The sequence below is a fragment of the Centroberyx gerrardi genome, chromosome 21 (genome assembly GCF_048128805.1).
Source record: "Centroberyx gerrardi isolate f3 chromosome 21, fCenGer3.hap1.cur.20231027, whole genome shotgun sequence".
Classification (NCBI taxonomy): domain Eukaryota; kingdom Metazoa; phylum Chordata; class Actinopteri; order Beryciformes; family Berycidae; genus Centroberyx; species Centroberyx gerrardi.
Window position 1 is genome coordinate 17,300,988 of NC_136017.1, and position 24,001 is coordinate 17,324,988.

Genomic DNA, 24,001 nt, shown 5'->3' on the forward strand with positions numbered 1-24,001 from the left:
TGGATTCAGAGTCCAGACCATTACACCATGGAACCTACAGGTCTTCTGCCGTAGCCATCAGCCAGTTAATCAAAGTTCTAGGGATATCATCGCGATGAAATACGTTTCAGCGTATTGAACATTTACATGAGCTTGCTACTCCTTCTGATGATTGAAGTCAACATTATTCAATTACGAGCTTATGCTGTCGTCAAGGCAGGTGGATTACAACTGCCATACTTTCAAAGGCTAACAAGTAGTAGCTTCCACAAGATTTGAAGTCCGACAGCTCGATTCAAAGTCAAGGGCATCACGCACGTCAGAAGAGGGCTGGATAACATCCACAGAGGCGTCGCCGAACATTAACACAGAGACCTCTGTCGCGACCACTTTGTCTGACAAGACCCTCAACCGCTGAAGCAGCAGATCTCATCAGGAGGTAGAGCTTCAGTGATTAGGGCTCGTCCGGGATTTGAACCCGGGACCTCTCGCACCCAAAGCGAGAATCATACCCCTAGACCAACGAGCCACCCGCGGGCCTATGTTGTTGCTGTGCTCGAAACTGAAAAGCAAAGCAGGTTGGCCATCTACCGTCCACCGTCCACCTCCGAGATTCAGCAGGTGGCGTAAAAGCCGGTAGCGTGGCCGAGCGGTCCAAGGCGCTGGATTAAGGCTCCAGTCTCTTCGGGGGCGTGGGCTCAAATGCCACCGCTGCCACATCGGGTTTTCTATGTTTGGTTTTTTTTTGTTTCTTTTCTGAGGTTGGGATTTTTATAGCAACGGGCTGCCTCCAGGGCTCATCTCAGCTTTGTGGTAAATTGCAGTAAAACATAGGATCGGCGGCAGGGTTTGTAAAGACTCCATACAGCCACAGACACTTGCTGAGTGCAATCAGAATGCTTGATACCTGTAAGCGTGAACTACGTCTTCCTGCCTCCTTAAAGTCAACTGCTGCAACAACAAACAAAGTTGACACCTTAAAGGTTTGAAATCTAGGGCATATGAAAGTCGACCCCTTCGATTCTTCACATTCGCAAGCTTCCACCGAGATTTGAACTCTGATCGCTGGATTCAGAGTCCAGAGTGCTGACCATTACACCATAGAACCTACAGGTCTTCTGCCGTAGCCATCTGCCAGTTAATCAAAGTTCTAGGGTTATCATCGCGATGAAATACGTTTCAGTGTATTGAAGATTTACATGAGCCTGCTGCTCCTTCTGATGATTGAAGTCCACATTATTCAATTACGAGCTCATGCTGTCGTCAAGGAAATTTGGATTACAAATGCCATACTTTCAAAGGCTAACAAGTAGTAACTTCCACAAGATTTGAGCTCCGACAGCTGGATTCAAAGTCCAAGCCATCACGCCAAAACAGGGCTGGATAGAATCCACCGAGCCGTCGCTGCACGTTAACACAGAGACCTCTGTCGCGACCACGTTGTCTGACCAGACACCCACCCGCCGAAGCAGCAGATCCCATCAGGAGGCACAGGTTCAGCGATTAGGGCTCGTCCGGGATTTGAACCCGGGACCTCTCGCACCCAAAGCGAGAATCATACCCCTAGACCAACGAGCCACCCGCGGGCCTATATTGTTGCTGTGCTCGAAACTGAAAAGCAAAGCAGGTTGGCCATCTACCGTCCACCGTCCACCTCCGAGATTCAGCAGGTGGCGTAAAAGCCGGTAGCGTGGCCGAGCGGTCCAAGGCGCTGGATTAAGGCTCCAGTCTCTTCGGGGGCGTGGGTTCAAATCCCACCGCTGCCACATTGGGTTTTCTATGTTTGGTTTTTTTTTGTTTCTTTTCTGAGGTTGGGATTTTTATAGCAACGGGCTGCCTCCAGGGCTCATCTCAGCTTTGTGGTAAATTGCAGTAAAACATAGGATCGGCAGCAGGGTTTGTAAGGACTGCATCCAGCCACAGACGCTTGCTGAGTGCAATCAGAATGCTCGATACCTGTAAGCGTGAACTACGTCTTCCTGCCTCCTTAAAGTCAACTGCTGCAACAACAAATGAAGTTGACAACTTAAAGGTTTGATATATACAACAACTGAAAAACGGCCATTTCAATTCTTCACATTCGCAAGGTTCTACCGAGATGTGAACTCGGATCGCTGGATTCAGAGTCCAGACCATTACACCATGGAACCTACAGGTCTTCTGCCGTAGCCATCAGCCAGTTAATCAAAGTTCTAGGGATATCATCGCGATGAAATACGTTTCAGCGTATTGAACATTTACATGAGCTTGCTACTCCTTCTGATGATTGAAGTCAACATTATTCAATTACGAGCTTATGCTGTCGTCAAGGCAGGTGGATTACAACTGCCATACTTTCAAAGGCTAACAAGTAGTAGCTTCCACAAGATTTGAAGTCCGACAGCTCGATTCAAAGTCAAGGGCATCACGCACGTCAGAAGAGGGCTGGATAACATCCACAGAGGCGTCGCCGAACGTTAACACAGAGACCTCTGTCGCGACCACTTTGTCTGACAAGACCCTCAACCGCTGAAGCAGCAGATCTCATCAGGAGGTAGAGCTTCAGTGATTAGGGCTCGTCCGGGATTTGAACCCGGGACCTCTCGCACCCAAAGCGAGAATCATACCCCTAGACCAACGAGCCACCCGCGGGCCTATATTGTTGCTGTGCTCGAAACTGAAAAGCAAAGCAGGTTGGCCATCTACCGTCCACCGTCCACCTCCGAGATTCAGCAGGTGGCGTAAAAGCCGGTAGCGTGGCCGAGCGGTCCAAGGCGCTGGATTAAGGCTCCAGTCTCTTCGGGGGCGTGGGTTCAAATCCCACCGCTGCCACATTGGGTTTTCTATGTTTGGTTTTTTTTTGTTTCTTTTCTGAGGTTGGGATTTTTATAGCAACGGGCTGCCTCCAGGGCTCATCTCAGCTTTGTGGTAAATTGCAGTAAAACATAGGATCGGCAGCAGGGTTTGTAAGGACTGCATCCAGCCACAGACGCTTGCTGAGTGCAATCAGAATGCTCGATACCTGTAAGCGTGAACTACGTCTTCCTGCCTCCTTAAAGTCAACTGCTGCAACAACAAATGAAGTTGACAACTTAAAGGTTTGATATATACAACAACTGAAAAACGGCCATTTCAATTCTTCACATTCGCAAGGTTCTACCGAGATGTGAACTCGGATCGCTGGATTCAGAGTCCAGACCATTACACCATGGAACCTACAGGTCTTCTGCCGTAGCCATCAGCCAGTTAATCAAAGTTCTAGGGATATCATCGCGATGAAATACGTTTCAGCGTATTGAACATTTACATGAGCTTGCTACTCCTTCTGATGATTGAAGTCAACATTATTCAATTACGAGCTTATGCTGTCGTCAAGGCAGGTGGATTACAACTGCCATACTTTCAAAGGCTAACAAGTAGTAGCTTCCACAAGATTTGAAGTCCGACAGCTCGATTCAAAGTCAAGGGCATCACGCACGTCAGAAGAGGGCTGGATAACATCCACAGAGGCGTCGCCGAACGTTAACACAGAGACCTCTGTCGCGACCACTTTGTCTGACAAGAGCCTCAACCGCTGAAGCAGCAGATCTCATCAGGAGGTAGAGCTTCAGTGATTAGGGCTCGTCCGGGATTTGAACCCGGGACCTCTCGCACCCTAAGCGAGAATCATACCCCTAGACCAACGAGCCAGCCGCAGGCCTAGGTTGTTGCTGTGCTCGTAACTGAAAAGCAAAGCAAGTTGGACGTGGAGCGGCCATCCACCGTTCACCGTCCACCTCCGAGATTCAGCAGGTGGCGTAAAAGCCGGTAGCTTGCCCGAGCGGTCCAAGGCGCTGGATTAAGGCTCCAGTCTCTTCGGGGGCGTGGGCTCAAATGCCACCGCTGCCACATTGGGTTTTCTATGTTTGTTTTTTTTTTGTTTCTTTTCTGAGGTTGGGATTTTTATAGCAACGGGCTGCCTCCAGGGCTCATCTCAGCTTTGTGGTAAATTGCAGTAAAACATAGGATCGGCGGCAGGGTTTGTAAAGACTGCATACAGCCACAGACACTTGCTGAGTGCAATCAGAATGCTCGATACCTTTAAGCGTGAACTACGTCTTCCTGCCTCCTTAAAGTCAACTGCTGCAACAACAAACAAAGTTGACACCTTAAAGGTTTGAAATCTAGGGCATATGAAAGTCGACCCCTTCAATTCTTCACATTCGCAAGCTTCCACCGAGATTTGAACTCTGATCGCTGGATTCAGAGTCCAGAGTGCTGACCATTACACCATAGAACCTACAGGTCTTCTGCCGTAGCCATCTGCCAGTTAATCAAAGTTCTAGGGTTATCATCGCGATGAAATACGTTTCAGTGTATTGAAGATTTACATGAGCCTGCTGCTCCTTCTGATGATTGAAGTCCACATTATTCAATTACGAGCTCATGCTGTCGTCAAGGAAATTTGGATTACAAATGCCATACTTTCAAAGGCTAACAAGTAGTAACTTCCACAAGATTTGAGCTCCGACAGCTGGATTCAAAGTCCAAGCCATCACGCCAAAACAGGGCTGGATAGAATCCACCGAGCCGTCGCTGCACGTTAACACAGAGACCTCTGTCGCGACCACGTTGTCTGACCAGACACCCACCCGCCGAAGCAGTAGATCCCATCAGGAGGCACAGGTTCAGCGATTAGGGCTCGTCCGGGATTTGAACCCGGGACCTCTCGCACCCAAAGCGAGAATCATACCCCTAGACCAACGAGCCACCCGCGGGCCTATATTGTTGCTGTGCTCGAAACTGAAAAGCAAAGCAGGTTGGCCATCTACCGTCCACCGTCCACCTCCGAGATTCAGCAGGTGGCGTAAAAGCCGGTAGCGTGGCCGAGCGGTCCAAGGCGCTGGATTAAGGCTCCAGTCTCTTCGGGGGCGTGGGTTCAAATCCCACCGCTGCCACATTGGGTTTTCTATGTTTGGTTTTTTTTTGTTTCTTTTCTGAGGTTGGGATTTTTATAGCAACGGGCTGCCTCCAGGGCTCATCTCAGCTTTGTGGTAAATTGCAGTAAAACATAGGATCGGCAGCAGGGTTTGTAAGGACTGCATCCAGCCACAGACGCTTGCTGAGTGCAATCAGAATGCTCGATACCTGTAAGCGTGAACTACGTCTTCCTGCCTCCTTAAAGTCAACTGCTGCAACAACAAATGAAGTTGACAACTTAAAGGTTTGATATATACAACAACTGAAAAACGGCCATTTCAATTCTTCACATTCGCAAGGTTCTACCGAGATGTGAACTCGGATCGCTGGATTCAGAGTCCAGACCATTACACCATGGAACCTACAGGTCTTCTGCCGTAGCCATCAGCCAGTTAATCAAAGTTCTAGGGATATCATCACGATGAAATACGTTTCAGCGTATTGAAGATTTACATGAGCTTGCTACTCCTTCTGATGATTGAAGTCAACATTATTCAATTACGAGCTTATGTTGTCGTCAAGGCAGGTGGATTACAACTGCCATACTTTCAAAGGCTAACAAGTAGTAGCTTCCACAAGATTTGAAGTCCGACAGCTCGATTCAAAGTCCAAGCCATCACGCCAAAACAGGGCTGGATAGCATCCACCGAGCCGTCGCTGCACGTTAACACAGAGACCTCTGTCGCGACCACGTTGTCTGACCAGACTCCCACCCGCCGAAGCAACAGATCCCATCAGGAGGCACAGGTTCAGCGATTAGGGCTCGTCCGGGATTTGAACCCGGGACCTCTCGCACCCTAAGCGAGAATCATACCCCTAGACCAACGAGCCACCCGCAGGCCTATATTGTTGCTGTGCTCCAAACTGAAAAGCAAAGCAAGTTGGACATGGAGCGGCCATCTACCGTCCACCGTCCACCTCCGAACTTCAGCAGGTGGCATAAAAGCCGGTAGCGTGGCCGAGCGGTCCAAGGCGCTGGATTAAGGCTCCAGTCTCTTCGGGGGCGTGGGTTCAAATCCCACCGCTGCCACGTTGGGTTTTCTATGTTTGGTTTTTTTTTTGTTTCTTTTCTGAGGTTGGGATTTTTATAGCAACGGGCTGCCTCCAGGGCTCATCTCAGCTTTGTGGTAAATTGCAGTAAAGCATAGGATCGGCAGCAGGGTTTGTAAGGACTGCATCCAGCCACAGACGCTTGCTGAGTGCAATCAGAATGCTCGATACCTGTAAGCGTGAACTTTGATATATACAACAACTGAAAAACGGCCATTTCAATTCTTCACATTCGCAAGGTTCTACCGAGATGTGAACTCGGATCGCTGGATTCAGAGTCCAGACCATTACACCATGGAACCTACAGGTCTTCTGCCGTAGCCATCAGCCAGTTAATCAAAGTTCTAGGGATATCATCGCGATGAAATACGTTTCAGCGTATTGAAGATTTACATGAGCTTGCTACTCCTTCTGATGATTGAAGTCAACATTATTCAATTACGAGCTTATGCTGTCGTCAAGGCAGGTGGATTACAACTGCCATACTTTCAAAGGCTAACAAGTAGTAGCTTCCACAAGATTTGCGCTCCGACAGCTGGATTCAAAGTCCAAGCCATCACGCCAAAACAGGGCTGGATAGCATCCACCGAGCCGTCGCTGCACGTTAACACAGAGACCTCTGTCGCGACCACGTTGTCTGACCAGACTCCCACCCGCCGAAGCAACAGATCCCATCAGGAGGCACAGGTTCAGCGATTAGGGCTCGTCCGGGATTTGAACCCGGGACCTCTCGCACCCTAAGCGAGAATCATACCCCTAGACCAACGAGCCACCCGCAGGCCTATATTGTTGCTGTGCTCCAAACTGAAAAGCAAAGCAAGTTGGACATGGAGCGGCCATCTACCGTCCACCGTCCACCTCCGAACTTCAGCAGGTGGCATAAAAGCCGGTAGCGTGGCCGAGCGGTCCAAGGCGCTGGATTAAGGCTCCAGTCTCTTCGGGGGCGTGGGTTCAAATCCCACCGCTGCCACGTTGGGTTTTCTATGTTTGGTTTTTTTTTTGTTTCTTTTCTGAGGTTGGGATTTTTATAGCAACGGGCTGCCTCCAGGGCTCATCTCAGCTTTGTGGTAAATTGCAGTAAAGCATAGGATCGGCAGCAGGGTTTGTAAGGACTGCATCCAGCCACAGACGCTTGCTGAGTGCAATCAGAATGCTCGATACCTGTAAGCGTGAACTTTGATATATACAACAACTGAAAAACGGCCATTTCAATTCTTCACATTCGCAAGGTTCCACCGAGATTTGAACTCGGATCGCTGGATTCAGAGTCCAGAGTGCTGACCATTACACCATAGAACCTACAGGTTTTCTGCCGTAGCCATCTGCCAGTTAATCATAGTTCTAGGGTTATCATCGCGATGAAATACATTTCAGTGTATTGAAGATTTACATGAGCTTGCTGCTCCTTCTGATAATTGAAGTCCACATTATTCAATTACGAGCTCATGCTGTCGTCAAGGAAATTTGAATTACAAATGCAATACTTTCAAAGGCTAACAAGTAGTAACTTCCACAAGATTTGAGCTCTGACAGTTCGATTCAAAGTCCAGGGCATCACGCACGTCAGAAGAGGGTTGGATAGCATCCACAGAGGCGTCGCTGAACGTTAACACAAAGACCTCTGTCGCGACCACTTTGTCTGACAAGACCCTCAACCGCTGAAGCAGCAGATCTCATCAGGAGGTACAGCTTCAGTGATTAGGGCTCGTCCGGGACCTTTCGCACCCTAAGCGAGAATCATACCCCTAGACCAACGAGCCACCCGCAGGCCTAGATTGTTGCTGTGCTCGTAACTGAAAAGCAAAGCAAGTTGGAGGCCAAAACAGGGCTGGATAGCATCCACCTATCCGTCGCTGCACGTTAACACAGAGACCTCTGTCGCGACCCCTTTCTCTTATCAGACTCCCACCCGCCGAAGCAGCGGATCTGCACCCTCATCTCACATCTCACACCCTCATCAAGAATCATACCCCTAGACTAACAAGCCACCCCCCGAAGGAGTAGATCCACAGAATTTGAATGGATAGAACGGTCCCTCCTATTCAAATCAACGCTGCTGGATGGTCGGAGCGGCATCCATTTTTATGTGTACCGTTCCATAATATAAAACCTCCTCGGTACCGTTGGCCTAGCTTCCATATAAACGACTCATGGCAAGTCCCAGCAAGGACCAGGCAGTGGAAAACTGGCATTGCGCTAACTCTGTAGCTTTGCTGTCAGCGGGGAGGCTACTCAAGGAATTTTGGTTTAATCACGCTATATTACTGTTGGTAAGTCATCACATTTTATTCATTTAATGTCAGTCTTGTAACATTACAAAGCTTACCCACTCATGCTGTGTGGCAGCCGGTGTGACACCCTTTACGGCCTTAATGGCCAAACCTCCGTTGTCACCATAGAAACTAACCATAGACGCCATTTTTTGGTGTACTAGCCAAAATACCATAGAAAAGAGTGGAAAGGCTGTTCTATCCATTCACCTTTATCGTTTATCTTTCCAATGTTCACTCTTTCCAAAAACAAATGGCACATTTAGGAAACCTGAGTCAACCGCAGCAGTCTCATCTTCCTATAATGCCATGTCAGTGTCTTCCTCTTTTCTAACACTATGCCACTCAGTAGGGTTTCCCCTGTTATCGAGGTGAAACGTTCATCAAGAGGAGAGAGCTCCGGTGTCCCCTCGCCCTGTCGGTGTCACTGACAGTGACAGCATGTTGCTGCGCAGCAGCCGTCAACCTTTATATCGGACCATTTATTTTTTAGTTTTAGTTTTATAAAGGGTCCGGCTCAGGGAGCTGGCAGCATTAACTGCTGCTGTGACATTTTGCCACTCAACAAATGTTGGTGATGGCCGAACTGAGGCCACCGGGAAAATTTCTCTTTTCCGTCTGGCTCCGGCTTTGTCATTGTCTCACACAGAGAATGGAATGACAAGTGCATTTACATACACATCAGTATTCATTCAGGGCGTTTCTTTAACCATGTATGGTTAATTGTGGGAGTTAAGGGGCGGAGTATGAGGCTTGTGCATGTGTGCAACATTTCAAGTTGATTGTGATTTATAAATTGGAAATTGCGTGCCAGTGTGCGTACGCACAGTTTGATTATTTTTATATGCATGTACTTCTCCTGTTTTGTGCGCACGTAACCTTTTAGTGTGGAATCTACCCACAGTTTTATAAATGAGGCCCCTGAACAGAGTTACAGCCCAAGCTAAAAGGGCTTAGCATAGTTTTGTGTTAAACTGTTAAATTTTCTTGGTTTTCGTTGCCCTATTTTTCCTTTCTTCTTTTCCTGCCTAATTTGTAAATAGGTTTTTCCGCCATGGATCATCTACTTTCAGTAAAATAAACACCTGGGGCCATATCCACAAACATTCTTAGAGTCCTCTCAGAGAGCTCTTATCTTAGCCTAAAATTCCTTAGCAAGGAGTCCTAGCTTAGGAGTGATTTAGGAAAGTTCTCAGAGCAACTCTGAGCAACTTTTATCTTAGTGTGGAGGTGTGGTTGACCCCGTTGCTAGGTGTGATGCTCTCTTTGGACGCTGTCATTGGTTGATCAAGAAAAATCAACACGCCTCTTTTTGTCATCCAGAATGAACACAAGGAGTCACACAAGATAAAACACAATTTACTCGATATTAACACATGGTTTGCTTATACTATCAAAAATAAAATAAAAATAGAGCTCATTGGACAAAATCTTTGAAAACCATACGAACGGTGCTTTTTAATACTTGTACGGTCCTCACAGGTTGACGCATTATGCCTTTATTTGGGTGAATGCAGTAATGTAATTATACTTTACTAATTTGATGTTAAGATTTGGTGAAAATGGCTCAAGACTCAGTAGTATTAGTATAATTTATAGACTATATTGGCAAGCTTATATGAATAGGATTTTTGAACATGAGTATATTGCAGATGATGCGGACGTGTGTCCCATCAGTGACCAGACAATACAGAGAAAACTCGCTATATCCATAGCTGCTGTTTTGTCGGCGCATGGTGCGCACGTCCAGTGGGAATTAAATAGGTTGCGTCACAATATGAGGCTGTGAAGGAGCTGATTGTTTGTGTGATGGTGTGGTGTTCTACTATGTGGTTGCATAAACCTAAATTATCACTGCTGCAGTGTTTGCCTGTTGCTAAATATCTTAACATTGTGATGACTTTATAACAATAGCATTAATGCATCTTTTCTGCGTCTTTCAGCCATTTCCTCCTCTCCTTAAGAAACTCTTAAGCTCCTAAAAGTCCTCCTCTCTACTCAACATTTTTCCACCTTAGGAGCTCTCTTAAGGGCTAAGATGCTCTGTGAATAGCTTTTATCTTAACTAGGATTTAGTCTTACTTTTTTTAGAAAACGTCATCACTCTTAGAGTTTTCTTAGAATTTCACCACTAGGACCAACTCTTAGTACTAGGAAGCTTTGTGGATACGGCCCCTGGTGTCTGTGAAGGCCCTGACACACCAGGCTGACTGTCGGCCGTCGGCCAATGTCGGGCCGTCGGTAAGCGTCGGTGTCCCTAGTTTTTGCGGTGTGTCCCGCACCGTCGGCACTAGTCGGACCCTGTCGGCGGCTTTTCGGCCGATTGAGCATGTTGAATCGGCGGCGGAGCCCGTCGGTGAGAGAGATCACTCTGATTGGCATGAGAAGAGAAGCGGAAGTGACAAAAGCAAAAGCAAACGACAAAGTCACAAGCCACAACCAAAAGACCAAGGGCTGACAACGCCAGTGCCATTTGCAACTTCTTATCAGACATATTCTCGATTAGAAGTAGTGAAACCGTCTGTGATGAGCGAGAGTGGTGTGAAAATGGTAAGCAAACGCTGCTTTGTTTACAGTTTGTATATCTGCAGTCCTAGGTCTTCCGGTTTCCCTTTTTGAATGACGAATACAGATTTCCCTTCACGCAGGCGCAGAACGTACGTGCTAGTTGGCCGTCGGGTGTAGTCTTTGCGGTGTGTTCAAGTGCAACTTTTTGGACCAGACGCAGGTGACGTGAGGCAACGCAACAGTCGGCCTTCGTTGCCACTGGTTCTTTGACGTCGGTTTGGTGTGTCAGGGCCTTTAAGCTGCTCCCAGAAGTTTTTCTTCCAGTTCCCTCTTTGCCATCCCAATAGTCCTTATTATGAAAGAAAACTTCTTAAAAATGTATTACATGTATTACAAGACTGATAATGTATTGCATTAAAAAGATGTCACAGAAAAGGAAACAAATCTGATCCATGCCACATATAGAACAGTATGTGGACAGCCTCACCAAACTTGGTCTCATTTGGTCACTTAGGTGACTAGTGTAAATCCAGTGAGAGAGAGTAAGAGAGACTGTGTGGGAGGGAAGGAGAGGGAGAGAGAGAGAGAGACAGACAGAGACAGTATCCATCTGACATGGTTGACATAGCAGCAGTGTTTGCAGACATAATGAGCCCTGCTTGACCTGTCCACTGATATGTGTGTGCACACAGGACTCGCAATCCAATTACAAACTGTTCTCTTACTGGAAAAGTCCACTTCAGCAGTACAGCAGTAAAGTTGGCAATCGTGGAATTTAAGCTTATATTGCATTTAAAGTCATTGTAAGTTGCTCTGCATAAAAATGTCAGCTAAATGTTAAAAATGTAAATACGTGTGTGTGTGTGTGTGTGTGTGTGTGTGTGTGTTTGAGTGTGTGTATGTGAGAGTGTGTGTGTGTTTCCATGTCTGTCTCTGTAGGTATGTGTACTGTATGTGTCAGGAGCAGGGGCATAGGCGACACAGGCAATTGCCTAGGGCAGAAAGTTTGGGGGGCGCCTGGGTGCCGGCCCCTTCATCCACCGTGCTGCTCTGCTCTCCCTCCCACTTCTGCTGCTATCTCCTCGTCACCAGTAAGGAGCCCCAGATGAACTGGCTGTCAAAGAGCGCCGCTCCTTGTCAAACTCTCACTACAGGTCAGTGAAACCACATCTTACAAACCGAATGCAACTGGATAGCAGCCCTAGAAAATGGATGGATGGATGGAAATAAAAAAACATATATAAGTATATAAGGAAAACAACATTGTACCACCCTATTTTGTTGGCCTTATTCTTGATAAACCTTGATTGACAGGAGCGGGGGGGGGGGGGGGGGGGGGGGGGCAGTCATTAGGTCATGCACGCTAGGTAACAGTATATGTTAACAGTGACTGAGGTGTGCTCAAGTGTTTGTTCAACATGAAAAGGTCCAAGCCATCAGGTGCTCAGTTTAGAAAACATAGAAAAGAAGAATAGGAGAAGCATAGCAAAGATAAAGGTATGTGACATCATCATGAATGTTTACGTTTTGGATAGTAGTAGCTAAGCTAACTTAGGTAATTTGTATCAAGCTATGTTACACTATGGGGTTACTACTAGGGTTGCCAGATGCCCGGTTTTCGACCAGACTGTCCGGTTTTCAGATGCATTCTCACTACGCTTGTAGAGTATAAGCCATAAGCTCGTTTAAACTCTGTTATCAAATATGGACAAAATATGTGCACATGCACATCTAATAGTAACATCAGGTACCTGGAATCTTCAGAGTTGTGTTCATTTCACGTTTTTCTGTGAGATCAGGTTGTTAAAATGTAAGTTCTGGATTCAGCTATGTAGAAGCTCAATAAGATCAGCATTAGAAGAATTACATATTTGATTACACTTTTTTATTTTTTGGGATTTTCTATTCTCACTATATTTAGTTGGCTAAGTAATGTTTGTTCATCTTAGTTTGACAGTGCTTACTGTGCTAACTTTGATTTAGCTACACAGTACTGATATGACTATTACTGTAAGTGTGCCGCTTGAGGTTGAGTGTATAGGCAGACTGTTTCCAAAGGTTATCAATGAATTCACCATTGAATGTAACAATGAATAGGCATAGAAAGTATAATATTGTTTTATGAATGATGCTGATAAAACTGAATTACTGAATACACGCACGCACGTCCACACACACACAAACGTGCACGTGCACACAATGTCCGGATGTAAAACTGGCAACCCTAGTTACTACTTGCTAGTTAACATTAGCTACATAGCTTCTTAAAAAGTTGTCAGCAGCAAAACAGCATAAGTGTTCTTTTTTGATTGACTATGAAATAGATTCAGAAGAGCAGCAGCATATTTTCACTCTGATAAATGTATAGGCTTGCTAGCTAACTTAGTTATGCAAGCAAGACTATGCTACAGGATTCCCTTAATCACATCATAGTATGGTTTGTGTAGCCTATAATGACATCATTCAAAATCTGAAACTTCATTGTGTTCAATTTCATTTATTTGTATATTTTTGATTTGTAAATTTTGTGTGTAATATTTTTCTTTATGTTTCAGTGTTCTATTACTATTTACAATAGTGTTATAGGGTAATATACCCCATAAAGATGCCCATTTAATTGTCAATCTTGCATAGGGTACCAAAATGGCCTGAACCGCCACTGGTCAGGAGTATGTACGTGTCATTGATTTTCTGTGTGTTTGCATGTATGTGTTTCAAATTGAGTGGTCTCCAAGGTGAAGGCTGTTGTCATGGTAGCGCCATGTTGACAAGTTGGTTGTCAGACCAACACTTCCCTAAAACCACACACATAATACATAAAAACAAAGATTTGGGGGTGTGGGGTGTGACTTCGTTTTTTTTTTTTATCTTGACCCTCCCCGGAGCTACAAATATTTTTCCTTGAGCCTCCCTGAGTGACTGGGGGAAAATGCATGACCCTCCCTCCACCATAAATAAGCATATTTTATTATATTCACACCAAATGTAGGTAGTATTGCCTCGGCAACTGTACAGTCCCCGACATGCGTTAACATCTCCATGTCACATAAACAGAGAAAGCTGTCCAGTTTACTGGCAATCTTGGTTTTGGCACAGTGAGTAAGGCATGTCATCTGTGGGAAATTAGTTTCACTAGGTTTTCATTGCGCTCAATAAGCCAGACCTACTTGAAGCGAGCCAGAGGGCGCACAAACCAACGCGGCGATATAGAGGATTTAGAGAGTGCCTGTATCTATTTCCTAAGTGGCTTTTTTCATTCATTTGACACCCTCATATTTAGGACAAGTTATGGAGGGAGGAAAAATAGCATTTTCCTCCAGTGTTGGGGGAACTATAAATTGGAAATGACGATGCCAGTTGGGTTTTGGCCTTTCTGATGTTAAACATTATCCACATAAATGATCAAACTATTATGGGGTATCAGCGGACATAATTGTGGTTTTTCATAGACTACTTCATAGACATAGCACAGTAACTAGAGTGGAAAAGTTATTTTGAAACATTTGGCGAGTTTCAGTACTTTGTAGTTTGGCGTCGCCAACTGACAGAGCCAGACAAGAGTTTGCGGGTCGGCCCGCACATTCTCACATCACGTTCATTTTTATACATCCCGCGTGTGCGTGAAAACCAGCGTACGCAACCTTTTTGTACGTGCACACCGTTTATACATGAGGCCCCAGGTCCTGCGCACCTTCCCTTTATACATCCCAATCAACGTGAAATTGAGCGCACATTCACGAGCCTCTCACCCCGCCTTGTCCCCTCCCAGAATTAACTATGCAAATGACTATAAATACGCCCCTCTCGTCACCTTCTTGTCAAAAACGATGGTGAATGTGCCTGTGTTCAGTGCTTCCCTCTCCAAATATGTCCAATGTGCTTTTACGCATGCAGTGTTTTTGTAAATAAAGGTAAAATTGCACAATTTAACTGATTCAAAGATTAAAAACAAAACCATATAATGTGACATGTCCAGTGTTCGCAGCACTGCCGCTCCAAATATGGCAATTTGTGGCATTTTTTTCTACACTACTTTTTTTGTTTGTTTTACGCACGGGTGGCCTTTCCTTTCTTACCGTTCAGTCCCGCAGTCAGTGCACAACTTCGGTGGTTTGTGTGAGCAGGTACTACACACAAATCGTTTGGACATCACACAGTTGTTCCAGGACTTATTCCGAGTGCATCTGCCCACCAGACACTGCGTTTTCTTCCCTCGGCAACTGTACAGTCCCCGATGTGCGTTAACATGTCCATGTCACATAAACAAAGAAAACTGTCCAGTTTACTGACCTACTTGAAGCAAGCCGGAGGAGAGAGAGACGCGCATTCACACAAACCAACGCGGCGATATAGCGGAGAGTGCCTGTATCTATTTCCTAAATGGCTTTTTTCATTCATTTAAAACCCTCATATTTAGGAAAAGTCATGGAGGGAGGAAAAAATACCATTTTCCTCCAGTGTTGGAGGAACTAAAAATCAAAAATTACAATGCCAGATGGGTTTTGGCCTTTCTAATGTTAAACATTATCCACATAAATAATCAAACTATTATGGTGTATCAGCGGAAATAATTATGGTTTTTCATAGACTACTTCATAGACATAGCACAGTGAATTGAGTGAAAACGTTATTTTGAAACATTTGGAGAGTTTCACTACTTTGTAGTTTGACGTTGCCAACTGACAAAGCCAGGCAAATGTGCGTACGCATGGTCTAAAGTTTGCTGGACGGCCAGCACATTCTCACGTCAAGTTCATTTTTATACATCCCGACGTGTGCGTGAAAACCAGCGTACACAACCTTTTTGTACGTGCCTAACGTTTATACATGAAGCCGGTGTATTAGGGACTGTGAAGAATATGAGCCCGGGCACGACGCAAACCCATGTGGGTATTGTGGCTGTCCACCGGGAGCACATCTCCGTACTGCTGATGAGTCGGGCATGAGGTACAACGGAAGGATTTGGATTCACGACCCTTGTCTCCAAAAGCAGTTGACACACTCACTGACCTAGTGAGGGAGTAACACCATGCTGCATTTCTCACATTATCACTTTACGAGTTGAACTAAAGCCATTATGATTAGTTGACCATACTATTAATGGTATTATTGCAAGCTTGCAGAGAATAGTGGCATCATGTGACTAAGTGTCTTGAGACTTGGCAGTAAGGCTAACTTGGACAAAGTGATGTTCATTTTATGGGAATATAGGCACCTTTTCATGCGCATTAGCATTACAATGACATAGAACTTATTTGGATGTAAAATCACAAACATTGCAAGTTCACAAAATGACACTTGGACTATTGGTCATTTGAACACCTCGCACATGGGAGAAGTTTTCCCCGAGAGCTTTCTCCAAGAAAGGCTTTCTGACAGAAATCCAGCCCCTTTCTTCTGGCAGCCAATAGAATCAAACCAAGCTTCAGCCAATGACATGCAGCTTTCCTCTGCGCCAAACATCCCGCCCCGCTCCGCTCCCGACCGGATTCCAGGGTCATTCATTCATAAGTTGTCTTAATGTTATTAAAGTTAGATGTTTAATTAATAACAAAATCGATGTACAGTGGGGAGAAGCCAACATGTAAAAGTACATTCATTATTTTATGCTAGCTAGCACGCTAAAGTTAGCACGCTAGCTAGATTCTTATAGAAGATGCTTGGTCAACATTAGCCTTAGCAATTTTCTTCAGAAAGCTAGCCACGAAGCTAAATGAAAAGCCTGTTACAAAGACATTTAGGTATTCTTGCCATAATTCCTTTTGTGCACAAACATTAGACAAAATATTATCTTTGAGCCATTCCGTAGCTGAAATCATAAATTGTCTCTATGCCAGACAGGCTTCTCTGTTTTGCTCTTTTGGTTAATTAGCTATTTTTCTGTCAGACTGGTTAATGCTGTTATCACTGGTAGTTAATAGGAACAACTATCTTTCTGTCAGAGTGGTTAGTGCTGTTATCACTGGTAGCTAATAGGATCAACTATCTTTCTGTCAGACTGGTTAGTGCTGTTATCACTGGTAGTTAATAGGATCAATTATCTTTCTGTCAGACTGCTTGGTGATGTGATCACTGGTAGCTAATAAGTCAACTATCTTTCTCAGACTGGTTAGTGCTGTTATCACTGGTGGCTAATAGGGTCAACTATCCTTCTGTCAGACTGCTAGTGCTGTGATCACTGGTAGCTAATAGGCTCAATTATCTTTCTGTCAGACTTCTTAGTGCTGTGATCACTGGTAGCTAATAAGATCAACTATCTTTCTGTTAGACTGGTTAGTGCTGTTGTCTCTGATAATTTAGCTAATAGGATCAACTATCTTTCTGACAGACATTATTATAGTGTGTGGTGTACGATGCTTCTCACAGCCATTATACATTCTTTCCAGATCCCACCTGAGGCAAGCCATGATGGCCATCAAATACAGAGTGGGAGCCGTGGACCTGGCTACATCATATTTTCCATATTTGAAAAATGTTTCAAAAACCACATCCAAGAGCTTGAGTAGTCACATAGCATAGCGTTTTCAATGTGTGTTGTTCTCAACAATGTGTGGTGTTTCATTGTTTAGTATGTAGCTATTAGTTTGGTAAGCTACACTTTTAAAGTAGTTTCCCAAACACTGGTTGCACCTGCCCGTCAAAGAGCACCTGTGTTCTGCTTGTGCAGTAGTTCAGATCTAAGTAGCACTTCTATTTTTCTTTTCTTAGTCACATCCCAGTTTGCTTTTGAAAGTGATACCAATAAAAACTAGTATCTTTTCAAAATTAAATCTTGTTGCTTCCATCTGCTCCATTCCTTCCCTTCTTCTTTGGCACCTACACACCAATAATGATGATGAAATTCAGTAATTGGTTTTGCACTTTTCAAGTTACAAAGAGCTATAACAATAGAAAACCAATCAGTTTTGATAGAATAAATCAATGCTCTCAACCTACTTGAACTTGAATCTTGAAGTTATTCATTATCCATAAAATAATCAGCAGAACCATGAGGATTGGAAGCTGTTTTTATAACTCAGAGACCCTTGTGTGCTTCTTCCCATTTAGCCAACCATCTACTCCAAACTGCTTTGGGGAAATTTAGAACCAAGACACCACTGAATCATAATGGAAAGACAACTTGACAATAAAAATTTTGCAGATTTTTATGGGTTGCAGACTTACAGAATTCATAGCAGACTTTTTAACAACATACTAGAAAGGATTACTTAAAAATAGAGTCACCTGGTCAAATGCTTTTGTCCATACACACAAAGAAGACTTATTGTTGATAAGTATTTCCTGCAATCTAGGACAATCTGAAAATAAAAACTAGTCTTTCACACACACAAAGCACCACATTCAAAGGAGTCATTTGTATATTTTTAATTGTAACATCAAGTTCTTAAATTGAATTTTTTTTTCCAGCACAGTCCCACCCTATTTACATTTTCTACAATTACATACGTATATTTACATACAATCATCATAATCCCATTTATTTGTCAGCTCATATGTACTTCATCCAACATCCAACATAGTCGCACCATATTTACAAATTTTCAACATTACATACAGTATATGCTTCTATGTGCTTGATTTCTGTTACACGTGGCTCTTGGTATTGGGTTCTAGTAGAAATCCACTGATACCGATCCCCTTTTTAAGGTTGGTAGTAGCCCTATATCCAATTCTTGTATCTGTATCCCTATTGCATTATGCTGATACTGTTTTACATTGATGAGAATTTTCCAATAAAATTATTTTCTAATTCCACCAAGTGTCTTGACATTATCTTGTCCCGTGACTCATTGTGGGGTATTATGTGTACTGTCCTCTTGACATCTGGATTGGTTTCTTTGTGGAGAGAACTTTCCAATGACTGCAGCCTGAGACTCCATTTCACTGCAATAAAAAAGAAAATAATCAGTCAAATAATCATTTAAAAGCCATAACTATTAAAAGGGAACACTACATGAAAATACTGCAGTATTGGACAGTACAGTGTGGGATGTCATGGTGTGAGAAAGAAAGCATATGCCATTTGACAAAAGTTGTGAGTTAGATTGGAAACTACAATGGTCTGTCTGGCAGGTAGAGTATGTATTGACCATTTAAACTAGAATATTATGTTTGACATAACTATCATTATTAATCAGTGAAATCTACAATTTGCTTTATCAAAAAGACAATGTGTGTTACCTACCAGTGATAACCAAAATAACCTGACAAAAAGATAGCCTAATTGATATTATTAGCTATCAGTGATAACTGCACAAACTAGTCTGGAAAGATAGTTGACCCTATTAGCTACCAGTGATGACAGCAGATATCAGCATTAACTACTCTGACAGAAAGATAGTTGATCCTATTAACTACCAGTGATAGCAGCAGTAAACAGTCTGACAGAAAGATAGTGACCCTATTAGCTACCAGTGATCACAGCAGATAACAGCACTAACTACTACAGAAAGTACGCCATTATGAGAAAGTGAAGGTAAGTGTTCGAAGGTTGTGCAAGTATGAAAGTGAAAAGAATGGAAATGAAACAGTTTAGTTCATCTTGCATAATGTGCCACACACACAGACAGAAAGAAGTTCAACATTTAGCAGTATAAGTTAAATGGGATGATGGGGTGATATTGAGGAAGTGCGAACAATAATTGCTTTTCAAATGCATGTGGGTTTGGCTTGATTTGGTAACAAAGGTGAGATGTAGGGGGTATACCATCTACTGGACTGGAGTATGTAGTACTATAATATCCACAGGGTCTGTTTGTGTCAGCATGTTTCCTAACTGGATCAATAGTAATGTGGAATAACTGGTGTAATGAAGCACGTTCTGAAAAGGTTCTATCGATTCAGGATTTTACAACACATAGTCCTGTCAAAGTATTACTAAGTTCACATGAAGGATTAGAGGTTTGTAAGAAATTCTCAATGGCATGCAACATGGACAGATCCAGATCTGTGGATTTTATGTACAACCAAAAGAAATTGATTATTGCTCACAGTGGAAAAAACAAATGTTGATTCAGTAGGGAAAAGGACAATCAAAATTGAAGGAAATCAATAAAGGCAGTAGGGTAGTTTATGAGGTTTTCTGTTGAGCAAGACAGGCCCATGTTGAGCAGGGTTGTGAGGATGGAATATGAGTGTACTACAGTTGTAATTGTAGTGAATAATGTGACAGAATTGTATCAGTCAATATTTAACAGTAAATGTAATTGATGTTGATAAGTACAGTTCAAAAATGTGAAGTATGTAGTATTTAATAGAAGGTATAATTTAGAGAGTGATGTTATTGGTTGACGTAACATGACAATACCAATGAACAGTATGAGTTGTGTGGTTCATGTATGGATGATGCCATCCTAGACATGCTAGGTGTCATTACTGTATGCTGAAATACAGAAGATGCATGCTCATGTTTTGTTATTGTTTTCTCTGTGTGCAGGTGGACCTTGTGGCAAAGGTCGTGGATGAGAGGGACACAGGAACTGCTGTGGTGCGTGGCAAGGAGCTGAAGAAGACCACTTTTGCTATCTCTGATGCAACAGATACTATCCTGCTCACAGTTTGGGGGGGAGCTGTCTGTGGATGTCGGCAGCTGGCAATGATTCACTTCGCTGTCTGTGAGATTGTTTGGACACCATGTCTCCACGACAGTTGCACAGTGCTGGCGATTATGGGAGCAGCAGTGCCAGCTGTAATTGATGGGGAGACTCTTTGGGGCAAGATTGTGTCAGTGGACATCACCGTTGTGAATATGTGCCCAAATAAGCAAGTTCTTGAAGAAGTCAACACAACAGCTCTCCTCACACGTTGTCAGGACTGCCAACTTTTTCACGCGAACGAAGATGATTATGGAAGCACGGGGCCATATCATGCTTGAAGTAGAAGATGGGCAGCAGAAGGCTCTGATGGTGGATGATCGTATCCTGGCAAAGGTGTTTGCAGCCAAGCGCACCTGGATGTCAGATACAAACGGACTTGTGCTGAAACTAATGGAGCGCGATAGTGTAGTTGTTGAGAGTCCGTGGTTGGCATGTACTGGATATTGTTTTTCCAGAAGTGAGCAGTGGACAGGTGGCAGGTGCTGGAGAATGTGGCATTGTGCAGCAATTACCAGGACCTTCAAACGTGCTGATGCAGGGAGAGTCAAGCCAGGCAATGCAGACTGGCCAAAAACAATAGGGTTCCAGCACTTCGTGCTTCGAGTAGTGAAAGTTCACTAATACACATCAAACTGTCCTAAAGCATGGGAAAAACACTTCAAAGACTTTGAAGGGAGTTGTGATGAGTAAAAGTTTGGGCATGCTTTGTTAATGTTAGTAAATGGTTTATTAATGGAAAAGGAAGTTCCTTAACTGAGACAGATCGGATAAAAAAAAAAATAAATGGGTCATGAACAGAGTTTAATTACTGCATTTACAAATGCATTTGTTAATTATTTAGTTAACATAAAGAAATGTATGAAGAAATGTATTCATGCTTTAGTTAAGCATTTGTTCACTGTTCAACTAATGCATTAACTCACGTTAATAAAAAAACATACCGAGTAGGATTTTGCTGGTTGTGGCTTGTAAACACAACTTTCAAAGTTGACCCCTCCTCCCTAGCTCAAACAACTTGCTAATAAATATTTTACCATTGATACTTGTGATTACTACAAACATAAATCAGTTGCATGGTAAATCTGCTGTGCTGACATTTGAAATGAATGAAATATATAAACCATATTAAAAAGATTTTATTACATTATATTTGGCACAATTATTTTTGTCCGTACGTACTTTTCCTCTTTTGTGCGCACGTAACTTTTTAGTGTGGGGTTACATCCTCTAGTTGGATCTAGGGAAATAAGGGGAGGTAGCACAACATCCCAGCCAGATGTAACAATACCAATAGTGAATGAGGAGAAATGAGGAAGGGACAGATTACACTACATACACAAAAGATGAGTATTAGTGAATTTATTTTCTGTGCCCAGTGATACAAAGTATTTCTATTTACAAATCTACAACACTTGCACACAGCGTCGGGTACGGAGACACAGAACTCCAAAACAGAAAATGGGTAAAAAGGGGAAAGGACCACAGGTGTGCCACAAATCAAAGAACTAAATAAAACAAAAACCACACTAACTACACCCTTTTAAGAATTGTACCTATTAAAGTAAACAAACAAAAGGCTATCTACACTATCTACCAAAACATAAATACAAGGATTGGCAATGACTTCTTACCTAGTGTCTTTAGCAAAGCTATCCTACATGTGTGCCTGTGTACAGAGTATCTCAACTTACCTAGTCCTTTCCCAAACAAAAAATCAAAGGACAGACTGATAGAAGGTAACAAGTGGAGGTGCACAGGTTAAACACAACCTCTGATTAACAAAAGTGTAGCAAGTTAACTGCAGCAAGCCAACAGGAAAATGTAAGAGAGAGTCGCACAGGTGAGCCGATGCAGCTTATATTGGGGAGTGGAAGCCGGGTGATTAGTTGGCGATGATGACAGCTGATTGAATAATGATGATGGACAGATGAATGGACCAATCATGGAGAGCTGTTGCAGATGGTGGAGCCAATCACAGGAAACCTACTAGCCAGACAGAGAGAGAGAGCAGGGAAGACAAAACACAGAGTGCCTGCAAAGACATGGCACGTAACAGTGGAATCTACCCACAGTTTTATAAATGAGGCCCCTGCACTCTTGGCCAGACCCATGCTCTGGCCTTTTTGCTGCCCTAAATGAGACTGTGGATTGCCTCACCACCCCTGCCTACTATAAACATTTATACAGGCTATAAAATAAAAGAGATACAGATGAGCAATACATTTACAGTATGTATGTGCTCCCCACCATCCATGCAATAAAACTGCTAGTCAAGGCTTACTAAATTCCACAAACACCATATAGTAGAGTAGAGGCCTTTTGAAAAACAAACTAAATAACTCGGGCATTTTTTAAAAACAAAACAAAAACCCACAATAAAATAAAATTTTATACGGGCTAAGGCTAGGTTTTCTAAGCTGAATAGCTTTGTGGACATGAGTACTAACTAGTCCCTGTTGTGGTGTAGAGGTTGATTCTGATATTTCCGACAGCACCTTCACCGCAGTATCACAAAATGTTAAAATGCATTCTGATTCATGTGGATTTTTTTTCTCTTGGCTCATCTGGACAGATGGTGCCCTAGGCGACCGCCCTTGTTGCCTATGCCTAGAACTGGCTATGCTCTTGGCCCTCCATGGCGCACCTATCCCTGAACTAGACAATCAGGTAGTCATCCAGGATGTGTGGTCCAACTGGAAAAAGCTGGCAAAGCTAATGGTGACTTGTACTGTAATCTTGCGTAGTCAGACCTCTGTATAAAACAAACAGAGAACTTCTCGTCAGAAAATGTTGGGTAATGGGACCTTGTGGAGCCAGAGGCAGCCATTTCATTGACCCTGAGTTTGAAAACACACACCCTGGAAACAGCACCTCTGGTTTGATATTCTGTCTGGGCAGAAACAATTTTTCTTTATTAGTTTAGCTATGCTAACAATAAAATGAATGACTTAATGAATGACTTAAGATTTGCTTCTGTTTTGTCAGTATGCTTTTTTGTGTATGTTCTTGGCATCAAATTGAGTCGATGGCAGTTGAGTTGAGGCGTTTACAGCTTCTTAACTCCAAAACAGGGATATAATGGCGTTTTTACCAACAGGTTATGCTAAAATTTAGATTTATCAAACCTGGCCCACAGCCTGTGATGCATTACATGGGAGAGAGAAATCAATAGTTTTAGTAGTCTGTTGTCTCACGTCAGTAATGGTGAACAGTTAGCCATTCTAAAAGCCACAGGGGTTGACGCTGCATTATCCTGTTCTTAGTTCAGAGGAAGAGGCGAAAATGAGTGAGAAATGTTATGTTGTCTTTCGGACTAGTTGCTAGTAGGACAATACACACATGACGACAGTCCACAGTAGTCCAACTGTTCTGCTTGAATTTCGGAGGTCTGGCCATGCAAGATTACTTGTAGTGCAGCTGTTGTTTGACCCTGTGAACTCTATAAACCAATCAGCCAGCCAAAAATGAGGTTATGCTGGATGAAGAGTGGTAAATGGTCATCTATGTTCCAGCTGGGGCAAAACCCAGCCTTCATGTTGTCCAGCTGTGACCAGACTCAGTCAAGCTAAATAAAACACTATGACAGGAGTGGGACAGAGCCCAGCTGTATGCTGGCCACAGACTACAACTGGACTCATCATAAAATCGGCTTTCAAAGCC

General features: G+C 43.6%; 1 protein-coding gene and 16 non-coding genes across 17 annotated transcripts in view; 7 read left to right on the forward strand and 10 right to left on the reverse strand.

The window, feature by feature from the left end:
- Positions 1-24,001, forward strand: part of LOC144543012 (uncharacterized) — an 86,924-nt gene that overhangs the window by 12,877 nt on the left and 50,046 nt on the right. Inside the window, exon 4 of the mRNA XM_078290979.1 lies at positions 20,182-20,301. Within this exon, the coding sequence (XP_078147105.1) occupies positions 20,182-20,301 (120 nt within the window). The remainder of the gene's footprint in view (positions 1-20,181; positions 20,302-24,001) is intronic.
- On the reverse strand, positions 437-508 carry trnap-ugg (transfer RNA proline (anticodon UGG)). Its single transcript has one exon. It is a non-coding gene; the product is annotated as a tRNA-Pro (tRNA).
- Positions 615-696, forward strand: trnal-aag (transfer RNA leucine (anticodon AAG)). The gene has a single exon. It is a non-coding gene; the product is annotated as a tRNA-Leu (tRNA).
- Positions 1,016-1,087, reverse strand: trnaq-cug (transfer RNA glutamine (anticodon CUG)). The gene has a single exon. It is a non-coding gene; the product is annotated as a tRNA-Gln (tRNA).
- trnap-ugg (transfer RNA proline (anticodon UGG)) lies at positions 1,486-1,557 on the reverse strand. Its single transcript has one exon. It is a non-coding gene; the product is annotated as a tRNA-Pro (tRNA).
- trnal-aag (transfer RNA leucine (anticodon AAG)) lies at positions 1,664-1,745 on the forward strand. Its single transcript has one exon. It is a non-coding gene; the product is annotated as a tRNA-Leu (tRNA).
- trnap-ugg (transfer RNA proline (anticodon UGG)) lies at positions 2,531-2,602 on the reverse strand. The gene has a single exon. It is a non-coding gene; the product is annotated as a tRNA-Pro (tRNA).
- On the forward strand, positions 2,709-2,790 carry trnal-aag (transfer RNA leucine (anticodon AAG)). Its single transcript has one exon. It is a non-coding gene; the product is annotated as a tRNA-Leu (tRNA).
- Positions 3,576-3,647, reverse strand: trnap-agg (transfer RNA proline (anticodon AGG)). Its single transcript has one exon. It is a non-coding gene; the product is annotated as a tRNA-Pro (tRNA).
- Positions 4,166-4,237, reverse strand: trnaq-cug (transfer RNA glutamine (anticodon CUG)). Its single transcript has one exon. It is a non-coding gene; the product is annotated as a tRNA-Gln (tRNA).
- Positions 4,636-4,707, reverse strand: trnap-ugg (transfer RNA proline (anticodon UGG)). The gene has a single exon. It is a non-coding gene; the product is annotated as a tRNA-Pro (tRNA).
- Positions 4,814-4,895, forward strand: trnal-aag (transfer RNA leucine (anticodon AAG)). Its single transcript has one exon. It is a non-coding gene; the product is annotated as a tRNA-Leu (tRNA).
- Positions 5,677-5,748, reverse strand: trnap-agg (transfer RNA proline (anticodon AGG)). The gene has a single exon. It is a non-coding gene; the product is annotated as a tRNA-Pro (tRNA).
- trnal-aag (transfer RNA leucine (anticodon AAG)) lies at positions 5,866-5,947 on the forward strand. Its single transcript has one exon. It is a non-coding gene; the product is annotated as a tRNA-Leu (tRNA).
- On the reverse strand, positions 6,667-6,738 carry trnap-agg (transfer RNA proline (anticodon AGG)). Its single transcript has one exon. It is a non-coding gene; the product is annotated as a tRNA-Pro (tRNA).
- trnal-aag (transfer RNA leucine (anticodon AAG)) lies at positions 6,856-6,937 on the forward strand. The gene has a single exon. It is a non-coding gene; the product is annotated as a tRNA-Leu (tRNA).
- trnaq-cug (transfer RNA glutamine (anticodon CUG)) lies at positions 7,195-7,266 on the reverse strand. Its single transcript has one exon. It is a non-coding gene; the product is annotated as a tRNA-Gln (tRNA).